General features: G+C 35.9%; 1 protein-coding gene across 2 annotated transcripts; it reads right to left on the reverse strand.

The window, feature by feature from the left end:
• Positions 1-1,457: 1,457 nt before the first annotated feature.
• LOC129427259 (uncharacterized) lies at positions 1,458-11,677 on the reverse strand. Of its 2 annotated transcripts, none has more exons than XM_055183641.2 (3): positions 10,209-11,677; positions 5,986-7,237; positions 1,458-2,527 (listed from the first exon to the last, which is right to left on the reverse strand). In XM_055183641.2, the coding sequence occupies exons 2-3, from the start codon at positions 7,129-7,131 to the stop codon at positions 2,198-2,200; spliced, it is 1,476 nt and encodes a 491-aa protein (XP_055039616.2). In that variant the 5' UTR covers positions 7,132-7,237; positions 10,209-11,677; the 3' UTR covers positions 1,458-2,197. The 2 variants fall into 2 exon arrangements, with proteins under 2 accessions (XP_055039616.2, XP_055039617.2); XM_055183642.2 differs by having other exon boundaries at positions 1,458-2,524; positions 10,209-11,676.
• Between the last annotated feature and the right edge of the window lie 821 nt (positions 11,678-12,498).

The following is a 12,498-nucleotide window of genomic DNA, read 5'->3' on the forward strand; positions in this document are numbered from 1 at the left end:
ATGCAGGTTTGTGGCAGCATGGGGGTGAGTAGATGAGGACAGAATTTGCGTTGTTGGGTTAAATATCTCTTTAAGGCCATAAAGGCTGCTTACTTTCCTGTCTTGTCTTTTTAAATAGTAAACAGACTTCCTTTATCAAAGGCCAACAAAAACCTACATACGTCATCGTATACAAAATAAAAGTGATTTTTGGCATAATATATGAGTGTGGGCTGTGTGTAATTATTATGTACATATAAATACACACACATTCATGTATGCATTTAAGAAACATTTACATGGGTAGATATTTTTATTTATATTTTTATATATTCTATATTATATATAAATTAATTTTTTATATATATAAATTTAAAAAAAATCTGACATGAATATATGTGTGTGTGGTTAAATATACACAATAATTACACACAGTACACACACATATATTATGCAAAAAATAAGTTTTATTTTGTATGCGATTAATCGCGATTAATCTTTTCCAAGCCCAAGTTTATTTATATCTTTAAATTTAGTAGGGCCTTAGGAAAATCAATAAAGATGCTACACTTATTAGCATTAACTAAAATAAAGATTTTTAGTTCACACTAATATGAAAATTCTCTCATATTTTAACCCTAATACAACTCTGATTTACTTTATATTAAAGGGAACATATCATGAAAATCTGGCTTTTTCCATGTTTAAGTGCTATAATTGGGTCAACCCAGTAACTCAGTTTTGGTAAACCATTCTCTTCAAGCATGTAAAAAATAGATAATTGACATTTGCCTCCCCTTGTGATGTCAGAAGGGGATAATACCACCCCTTAATCTGCACTATCCAACCACGACACTGCCATTTAGTGCAGAGATCAGCTCATTTGCATTTTAAAGGACACACCCAAAAACGGCACATTTTTGCTGACACCTACAAAGTGGCAATTTTAACATTATAATAAATTATCTGTATGGTATTTTGAGCTAAAACTTCACATACGCACTTTGGGGACACTAATGATTTATTTGACATCTTAAAAAAGTCTTGTGAAATGTCCCTTTTAAATAAATATTAAAATGCAGTGATGTTATCTTAATGTGGATCAACATGGTGAAGCCCCAAAAAGCACATTCATTCATTATGAGTAATCCAATTGACTCAGTGGTTATGCCTACTAAAGAGAATCTATACATGTGTGAAAGAAAACAATAAATATTTAAGCTGATTTATCAATTTATATGTTGCATATCCATGGAAACATAAAGATCAGTGCAGTACATAGTTTGGGGGGAGGCAAGGGGGCACTGCCCCCCCCCCCCAAACCAGAGCCAAGTATGATTTGGTCTGAGAAATAATGAAATAGAAATATAAGAAATCATATTTTATTTTTTTAGTATTAAAATTGTAATAGGTAGTATGAGTAAATTAAAGCAACACTATTTAGTTTTCATGTAAAAATGACTTACAGCTCCCCCATGTGATTGAAAAGCGCAACAGTGCCTGGTATCAGACACTCTTCTGCAGGCAGGGGGAGGGGCGGGGCTGTGTTTCCTACCCTCCACCGCCACTTTCAGAATGTGCTAGTAGCAGCTAGGAGGTTGCTCAGGTTGCAGCAACAGTACAATTTGTCCAGTTAAAAGTTGTTCTATCACTGAAATAATTTTAGAGACATTATTTAAAGGTAAAAAAACTACATAGTGTTGCTTTAAGGTTAAATAGTTGAAATTCATTTGAAGCATAAAAAAATACACTTTTGCTAAATCTCAAAGTATTGTGGTACCGTTGTTTGCCGGTAGGTTCTTTTGCCAGTAGGTGGCTGGTTCTTTTGTGTCCCATTGTTGTAAATGACATTTTAATATAAAATAGTTTGTGTTCAACTGAATAAAGACGGCATGAGGATGAGAAAGTGATGAATTTTCATATTTGTGTAAACTATTCCTTGTATATTATAGTGAATACAATAACAGTAACTATTGTAAGCCCTTCTTTGTTGTTGTTGTACTTTAATAGTTGTATATTGTGAACAGTTATATGTATTCTGTAACACAAAATTTATTTGGTACCATTGCAGTTACTACATACGCACAGATATTATGCAATATATGGCAGCTGTAATGTGTAAAAACAGATTTATTTGCAATACAACAAAATAGAATTGGACTTAATTAGACTGGGTTATTATTTTACACTATTTGATATATGATGAACCTTCAGCTTCTTAATCTGTGCTTTGGTGTATCTTGGAAATGTCTCTGAGCTCAGGAGCTGTCAAGTGTCTCTTTCGTGATTTGTCCTTGCTTGATAGTGTGCTTGTCTTGTAGATGTCACACTTTGGCACAGTATGATCCATGCTCATCTCAGCTGGACTCTGATTGGCAGGCTGTGCCTCAGGGGCGGGGTCACGTGTCAGTGCCAAGCAAATATCTCCCACTTTCAGCTGGTGGCACTGTAATCTGCAGGTTTGACTTGTGAGTTGAGGGTTGCAAGACGACCAGCCACGCCCGCATACAAAAAAGGGCAACCCCTCATTCACCTCCAAAGACAACTGCTGAATGACAGAATAGGGGGTTACCAAAAATAAGTGTTTTATTCTAAATCATTTTGTATTTCTGCAATAAAGGCCCTCCCTGCATCCACAATCACCTACTTTATACTATATACTAGTATGCGGCACTTATTTAATAGGCAAGTACTTATCTAATAGGCACGTACTTATTTAATAGGCACATACTTATTTAATAGGCAAGTACTTATTTACTAGGCAAGAACATAATTAATAGCAAAAACGTATTTAATAGGCAAGTACTTATTTATTAGGCACGTACTTATTTAATAGGCAAGTACTTATTTACTTGGCAAGAACATAATTAATAGCAAAAACTTATTTAATAGGCAATTACTTATTTAATAGGCACATACTTATTTAATAGGCGCATACTTATTTAATAGGCACATACTTATTTACTAGGCAAGAACATAACTAATAGCAAAAACTTATTTAATAGGCAAGTTCTTATTTAATAGGCATGTACTTATTTAATAGGGACGTACTTATTTAATAGGCAAGTACTTATTTAATAGGCAAGTACTTATTTAATAGGCAAGTACTTATTTAACAGGCACATACTTATTTAATAGGCAAGTACTTATTTATTAGGCACGTACTTATTTAATAGGCACGTACTTATTTAATAGGCACATACTTATTTAATAGGCAAGTACTTATTTAATAGGCACGTACTTATTTAATAGGCACGTACTTATTTAATAGGCACATACTTATTTAATAGGCACGTACTTATTTAATAGGCACATACTTATTTAATAGGCACGTACTTATTTAATAGGCAAGTACTTATTTAATAGGCACATACTTATTTATTAGGCACGTACTTATTTATTAGGCACGTACTTATTTAATAGGCACGTACTTATTTAATAGGCACGTACTTATTTAATAGGCACATACTTATTTAATAGGCAAGTACTTATTTAATAGGCACGTACTTATTTAATAGGTAAGTACTTATTTAATAGGCACGTACTTATTTAATAGGCACGTACTTATTTAATAGGCAAGTACTTATTTAATAAGTAAGTACTTATTTAATAGGCACATTTAATAGGCACGTACTTATTTAATAGGCACGTACTTATTTAATAGGCAAGAACATAATTAATAGCAAGAACTTATTTAATAGACACGTACTTATTTAATAGGCAAGTACTTATTTAATAGGCAAGAGAGATACATACTACATTTATTTAGTGTATACTGTCCTAGTATGCGATAAAGACACAAGGCAAGTTTAATCGCATGAGTTATGGTTGCATACATTATCATCACTGCTTGTTTATAAAATACAAAAACAAATTAAATGAGAATAGTCTGCACACTATTGCTTATACAGTAAATCGAATCTTAATTTAGTTAACCAGGAAATGAAAATTAGCCCATCATTTTCTTACCAAATTTTTTGAAGCCAGGGTAAGGCTCTCAGGAGTCTCATGACTAGGCGTCATATGCGTTGTTACAAAACATGCAGTCACAAGACACAAGAGAACCAATGATCAGCTTACGTACAGACGTGGTGCCATTGTGCCGACATTTTAGATCTAGATGTGTTTACATTTGCGACTTATCGATCTCTAAATATGCTCAAAATGCAAACTAACAATTGTATAATTTCGCTTCAAAAGACATACCAAACTTTGTGATGGATGGGCATCAATTAAATGGCTTCTATTTAATGCCATTACAAAGCTAGAAACAGACAGGATAGTTTTCAATATAGCTCTAAATGTATTCGGCTAAAGAAGGGAAGTCCTAGTATGGATTTAATGTAAGTAATGAGGTTATTTTTTTTAAGCCTCCCTCCAAACACAGCACTCTGAATGAAAAACTTGTTAATTTGTTGAGTTCCCATATTGACGATACTTCACGTTGTCTGCTGTCACTAACTGCATTTCCATTAGAGATTTGCACAAAACTTTAGCGTTATTGTCTGCATGTTGAAAAAATTGTGGCAGCATTTCCATTAACTGATGTTATGCAACTAAAACGTCATTTTTTTGTCTCGCAATAAACCATGTGTGTGTTTGGCTTCATACGGCGTCACGCAAGACGACATTCGAATGACATCAAAATACCGGAACAGCGACTCAAAAGCATACAGAGCAGTCGACTTCCAATTAGCTCTCATTGGCTACGTACGAAACCCCATACTGTGACAGTACATGAGATGAAGTACCTACTTACTGACCGTTAAAACAGTAGGTACTGTATAGTATGAATCCTGGTAGTATGAAGGAAATTCGGACGTACTACATCCGCCATGTTGATACATCACGTGGTTATCACGTCATGTCATACCAGCACAAATACAGCCGCATGGCTGCTTTCAGCCATTGCCTAATATGACGACACCTCTTCTTCTTCGTTGGATAACTCCTCTTATCATGGGATAGTGAAAGAAACAATCATATGCACACTTCAAAATCTAACCGGAAGTAGTAGGTCATCCGGGTACTTTTTGCATACTGTTTTTGGAATACTATGGCTGTTTCTCAATGCCAATGATACTTCCTTGGCAGGACTTGTCTTTCCAAGTCACTTCCTTCAGAGGCTAGACGACGAGGCTCCTCTTTAGCATTCGGAGAACACGTAAATTGAACAGGCTAGCAAGTGCACGTCATTGCGTCATTACGTCAGTGAAAAGGTCTGCTTTCAGCTCTGCGCACATAGAATTGTGGGTGATTTGAGAGCGCGAAGAGTGCAAAGGATACACATATGCATCCTTTCCTGTATATGGGATATTTTTCGAACGAAGGACTCAGTCCTTGTTTGCAGTTTCGAGGATCCTCGACATTGGAACAGCCCTTCGACAGATGTCGATGACGTAGCATCCTCGAAAGTCTGGCTTCTGAGGATCCTTCCTTGGCATTGAGAAACAGCCTATGAATTCAGACATAATACTCGACTCGCCTACTGCTTCGCCTACTCCTTTTCGCCTACTATATTGTATGGAAGTAGGTGGTTTCGGATGCAGATATGTTGATGTCATGTGCTTGTCAGTTGTTATGACTCCACATAAAGTCAAACACCACTTCTTCTGTCTTGTTCTGCAACCAAACATATCAAAACATACCAACCTAAATATTCCTTTTTCGAATTGTCACCTGAGCACCTTTTGTGATATATAGGAGTTTATGGGAAATTGCTAAGTTTTCATTGGGCACATGTTTAATTTGCGCATTTTGAAGGGAAATGGAAATGCAGCTACTGTCGGCTGTTGTCTACTGTCTGTACCAGTGCAGGGTAACGTTTTACGTAAGTATGAGATTTGCTTTAATTAATTTACTTTCATAGCTGTGTGTTAAGGTGAAAGAAAATCAACGAAAACAATACTGGGTTAAACAAGTGTAAGTAAATAATAAATTGAACAATTTGTTTTATATTAATTTCAACATCCAACAAATAAAGATGGTTGATGTGTATGTGCTAACCTGTGAGTGGTCCCGTTCAAGCTTCACGTGTAATAACAGTGCAGGTTTGTGTGAGGGCATGATCTTCAACACGGTGAGTCGTTCCAGTTTGAGATCAGGATGAAGTTCAGCACACTGCTCCAAATCCTCTATCTGTAAATCCTCTATACGCTTTAGTCGACCGCTCTCAAGCTCCACCAGTGAACCCTCTACAAACCGATGGAGCACACACAGGACAGAAGATGATGTTTGTGTACTAGTGTTTGTTTGGTGATTGTTTTTGTCTGCATCTTCTCTCCAGTCCAGTAGGGGGAGCTCCTCTCTTGTTTGATTTTCACCATTCCTCTTTGATACAGGTGTGGCGGGACTAAAGTGGTTCAAATTGGGATTGTGATTGTTGTTTTTATTTGTATCTGTATATAGTAGAGAACCTAGAAGTGGGTTATTTTTCACACAATGCCTTGCGCTGTCTTTTCTGAAGCTGTGTAAAATACCCTGCTTCTGTGGTCTGTGGTACCAGTACTTCTCTCCTCTCGCTCTCTTATTGTTTTGCAAACCTGATTCGGTTTTCTCACTTGAAACATCTCCTTGTAAAACATCCCTGACAGCTCCTCTGTAGTAATACGAAGCTAAAAACGGATCGATTTGTGGATTGTGCAGATTTCGAAACCCATCTTCTACGCCTGAAGCTAAATAACTCCAGTGATAAGTCCCCCTTCCAATACCATGCAGTGCATTTGGATCGCTCACAAGGAGTTTTGATGATGGTGTTATGTATGTGCTGCTAGAATTCATTGATGAGTAGATCTGATTCAGTCCTGTAGCGTAAGAGATGTCCGGGTTTCTCAAAGAGGAAAAATCACATCCGTAAGGATAAAGAGGAAATCCATCGGTCACATCAGATGTGGATTCTCTGATATGTTTCGGTCTCCTAAACACAGAATCCTGATTCCAAAAAGGAGAAGGTGTTTTAAAAACAGGTGCTGATGACTGTTCATTGCAGTTTGGCACAGAAAAGGAACTTGTATTCGCCATGGTTACAACACAGGTTGACGTTTTCCCTATAAAAAGCTTTTTTACAAAATCTTCAGGGAAATTACCTAGGTGGAAATTCGTGTAAAGATATTTTTTAAGAAGTTGTGAGAAAACATTGTACTTTGGGGGCATTAGGGTTTCCTAAATAAAGTTATGATGGTAACACTGGTTTAGGATTCAAAGGAGGGTCATGGCATCATGCTGACTGGGGATCTGTTGGGTGGCTCTTCACAAGTTTCTGAAAAAGAAAGCAAGCGAAATTGGCCATAGACATATTAGACATAGATCATGCTTGTAGTGGAGTTCACCATTAGGCAACATGATAAATGGTTAAAATAATAATTTCTAAAATGTATATTTGCTTGTATGTTTACATGTATGAGCTTTAAAGCCACACTAAATATGTTTTTAACAGTATAAAATGGCATAAATGTATCTTGGACTGTTGCATTCTATATTAAATGCTGGCCTACCAAATATTACCCACTTCATCTTGGTTAGTACCGCAATATCACACACTTTAGGTAGGGGAAATTATTACTCATCCTGTGAATAGGGTATTTCTTCACCATTTGTATGACAATGCATTCAAGGGTTTAAGGTTTGGATGGTAAGCTGACATTTAGCCAACATCATTCAATATATAAAAGCACACTTACATTATAAATATAGACGGTTGGATTGGACGCACGCCCATTGCCATGGCTACGTGCCTGGCCCAAATTTATCTTTCTGTCTGTATTTGTTTATCGCTCTGGACTAAACTGATATCTGGAACAAATACCGTCAAAAATAAAAATGTTCGGTTTCTTCAAGACGAGGGAAGATGGCAAGCATGGATCAATTTGCTGTACGAAGAGAGATTTGGTGCCCAGACAAGAACACACGTAGCTAACATTGTATACATGAGTTTTACACAAAAACAGTTGAACTGTGATTTGAACTAAGGTCATTTTTTGTTATATATTTTGCTTGTTATCAGAACTAATCTACTCTTTATTAAGTTTGGGGCACAGTAGTTTGTTTATATTGGCTGCGTCCGAAAGCTTTAAAATGCTGCCTTCGGAAATGAAGGCATCAAGGCACGTCCAAATCCAATGTTAGGTTTACTAACTGTCTTCTGAGATACCTTCATCATCCTGTCCCACAATTCTATGTGTGGCCGTGTATGGGGAATGTGATTGGCCGAGTTAAAAAAAATGTAATGGCGACCAAGTCAACGGCTGGAGCACAGATTTAGTAGGCTATACATGAATTTTATTTTTCACTTTTTAGACCTTTTGATTGCATTTCTAGTGAAAAATTCTATTGTAGTTTTCAAATATGAAGGTTAGTTATCATAAAGGTGCACTATGTTTAAAAATTTTATTACGCTGCCCATGAAGGCTGTCCGAATGTGTTTTCCAAAGTTGCCTTCATTCTGCCAAAGTCATTGCCTCATGAGGGATTGAGGCAACAGGTCCGCTGCCTAAGCTTTTGGATACAGCCGTTGTTGATGCTAAAAACGGCTATGCCGGTATTAAGGCATGCTTCACTCTATTGGTAGTTGCTCCTGAAACTACCTCATAATTTGCAGGTTTTTCAACTTTGTGTGAACAAGCGACAGTGACCATTGGCACCCCGTCCAGTTAACAGTTTATTAATGTCCTCATGGCTTTAAAGGTGCTATAGAATGTAAAATTGTATTTACCTACGCATAGATAAATAATTAGAGCTCTGTACATGGTAATGACATGTCATGAGCCACAAACGCAATGTTTCCTCATTTTTATGTAAACCTTGAACATGCAAAAGACTGCTGGAAAACAGGCCAATCGCAACAACAAACTGATTGTGATGTAACAGTCGAGATGTACGCCCCCAACATGTTTATTAATGTGAGCTACTGGCATGAGCCTCAGAGAGAGCAGAGCAGAGCCAATCAGAGCAGAGCTCAACATTATTATTCATGAGCCTTCCAAATAGGGCAAAAATAGACTTTCAAATGACAAATCCTAGGGTTGTAAAAACGTTTCTGGATATTTTTTGCACTTAATAAAGTTACATACCAGCATGTAAATATCAAAGAACAATTTGACATATTTTTGTAACGCATTCTTTGGCACCTTTAATATTTGATTTCTTTCAGCCCTGTGAAATATGTGATGTATACTTTAAAAGCGTAATTCTGCTCATTTAACGGTAGTAGCTTGCACTCATCCTTAGACAACCTTCCTCGCTCCAGCTTTGAGTCTAAAAACTTCAGCTTGTCCCCCTGTGTGATGCCGTTTCTATGGCAACAGATTTTTTATAATAACAGTGAGTTTGAATGTCAACAAGGGTCAACAATAAAATCATTACATCAAGTATGGAAAAGTTACAAAGACACACTGATCTAAAATTAAATGACCGCATATCTCTCGGACATTACATTAGGTTTTACAGATTTTACATGACATTAAATTAGATTTTAACCCTTATATTGTTATGGCTTATGAAACCTTTAAATTTCAACACTATTAAGCTATTTATTTAACAAACATACAAATATTTCTCTTTATGATCATTCACTGAAGAAAGTTTACAGCCCTGCGGTGTGAAGTGAATTTACCCATTCACATGCACTTAAAGTCACATGAATCGAGAGAGATTTACAGCTATGAATTTGAGAGATCAATTTGACCTCTTAATGAATAATTATGTACCTATACTATATATAAGTCAATCTTTCATTGCATGATGGAAAGTAAACAAATGTTATGTAACTAATGTTAAAAATGACTCGTAACTGCATAAAGACAAATATACAATAATCTGAAGCAGCAGAATTCACAGCTTTTTCTAACTGCAGTCTGTGATGATGTCTACAGATCACATAAAATGCAAATCAATACATGCAAGTGTCCAGATACACATATTGCATTTCTCAAACAGGAGATTCTGGCTTTGCTAATATTACAGCTAAATATTATTCATGTAAATATGTGCAAATTAATAATACATGTAATTTTATATAGATAATGAAGGGGTTAAAAGGGAATAAAAAATAAAAGTCATGTAAAAGTCTAAACCACCTATGCCTAAATACGCAGTATTGCAAAAAAAGTAATAATTTTATACTTTTTTTTTTTTTTTGCATTTTAATAAAACTTTTAAAATGTTATTTATAGGTTACAAATCTCTATGTTTATATTCAGTATTTTGTGCAGGATATTAAACAGTGGTCTTACCTTTAGTCACTTCGAGCTTTATGTAGCATCTGTTGAAGTTCATCTAGTTGTGATGCTGCTGACAGTCAGACAAACTCTTATCTTTTCTTCTTCCTACTCGCTCTCAGTCTCTCCCACTCTCCTCTCAGTACTGTCTGACAACTTATGGTCTTAGTCTCTCTCTCTCTCTCTCTCTCTCTCTCTCTCTCTCTCTCTCTCTCTCTCTCTCTCTGTGCAATATCATATATGTGGGCAAAGCGTTGTTCACTACTGAAAGTGAAGTATGTAATTTAAATGTTTGCATGAAACCAAAAGAACATTGTAAATTTCCTAAAGATGTTCTAAAGATAAAATATAGGATGTTCTGGTTGGTTACCGGGGTGATGCTATATGGTTGCTAGGGTGGTAGCATGGCCACTTTCTACACAGTTGCTAAGGTGTTTTCAGTATGAGGCACATTTCTGGTTGTGGTTTCTAGGCTATTCTTAGTGGTTAATTTAAGATATCATTTGTGTCTGTAGCACGTTAAACGCTAAAGTTGAGTCAGTAATAATAGTGGTTGGACCAACTTTGCCATGTCATGTTGCCAGAATGCATTTCCAAATGCACAGTAGATAACAAAAAATATCTTCCATTGTGTTTTCTTTACATTATAGTTCTCATCGTTGGGCCAAAACATGTGCCAGATGTGTTAATATGGTCGAGTTAACCCTTCTGCACGTCTGCTCTTTATTTTGTTTGCACTTGAAACGTTAGTGATACGCTGCGGCCACAAGCCCACACACATACACACAGTCGCAAAGATTCTCTGTTTGAGTCATATAAGAGCTGTATAACACCACACAGTGCACGCATGTAGATCTGGGATATAAAGAGCGCTATCTCTGTGTGTGTGACATTTAGAGAGAACTAATGCTGATACAATCATGTTTTCCACACATCCCACACACTTGTACAGCTGTGGTACAAAACTGTGTTCAAACGGACCAAAGCTGCACATTTGTGCTTTTTCTGAGGACATTTGAAGCTCAGTTTCAGTCCTAAACCAGAAAACAACATTAACCTCATTCTGATTCTCACAGCTTTAGCTACAATATTGTCACCAGTGTTGAGTGAATGCACAGGCAAACAACCATTATTGAATAGCCTATGTAAAGATTCTTTACTTGAACATTACATTTGTATTTTTTTATTTGTTTTGCATTGCAGTCTTTTTTATATATAAGTGTGTGCATTTACTAACAGGTTACAATGGCATGTTTTAGACAGACTTTTAACATTTAGGTTTATGTGGGTGTTCAAGCGCTTACAAAGGGGCATTTTCTTACAGTAGTGTAAAATCTTATATGCTATAAAGCATCACATTATTAAGTGCTGCAGTCTTCAAATACAGTCAATATTTATGAGTCAGCATAAGCCATGCCATGTTTACTGTAATAAAAAGAAAATTCTGACCAGGTTTTTACTTATTTGCCACTAGATGGCGCTTTGCTAGTACTTTTTCAACTAAGCCCACCGTTAAACTATCTTTAAAATACATGATGATGTATCTTTAGTATATTAGATATAGCAATATATTTTATATTATATTATATAGATTTTTATAGATATTTATTTTTATATGAATACATGATTTAATATATGATTTACTAGCCTATATATGTCTGTTTTTGATATAGTTTTGATAGGTAAGTATTATACAAGTGTTACAAGATAAATATCACTAATCATCATATAAGCCTATATATTAATACATAATTATACCTACATAAAATGATGATCAAGCGATTAAAATTAATCCAGTTGATGAGAGTGGGCTAGAAGTATTTAAGATGTTAAGATTTCGATGGCGTGGGTAAACATGAACTGTGACACTGATATTTTTTTACATTTCGAAACTCCAGAGCTGAGTTGATAATACTGTATCTATGTCAGCAGGTGTCAGTATAGAGTCAAAGTGTGTTTAACTTTATGCAGCGCTGTAAGAACCGACAAGCAGATGACATCAAAATACCGCGAGAGCAATCGAAAGCAGACTACTATGTATGATTTCTCGAATCGCTCTCGCGGTATTTTTATGTCATTCGCTTGCCGGGTTTCTTCGGCGCAATCGGCGGTGCAAGTAACAAACACCTTCTATCAGTGCAAATGAGAGTCATGACAACCTCGAAAAAGAAATTAACAAAAGCACCTTTACATTACTTACAATTTATAAATGTATTTGCAACACTACAGCAAACTGTATAGCATTTATTTAAAAGAAAAACAATAACAAATTTGCCTCTATTTGTGGTAAGATTACCAGATACAT

Source organism: Misgurnus anguillicaudatus, chromosome 14 (genome assembly GCF_027580225.2).
Source record: "Misgurnus anguillicaudatus chromosome 14, ASM2758022v2, whole genome shotgun sequence".
NCBI lineage: Eukaryota > Metazoa > Chordata > Actinopteri > Cypriniformes > Cobitidae > Misgurnus > Misgurnus anguillicaudatus.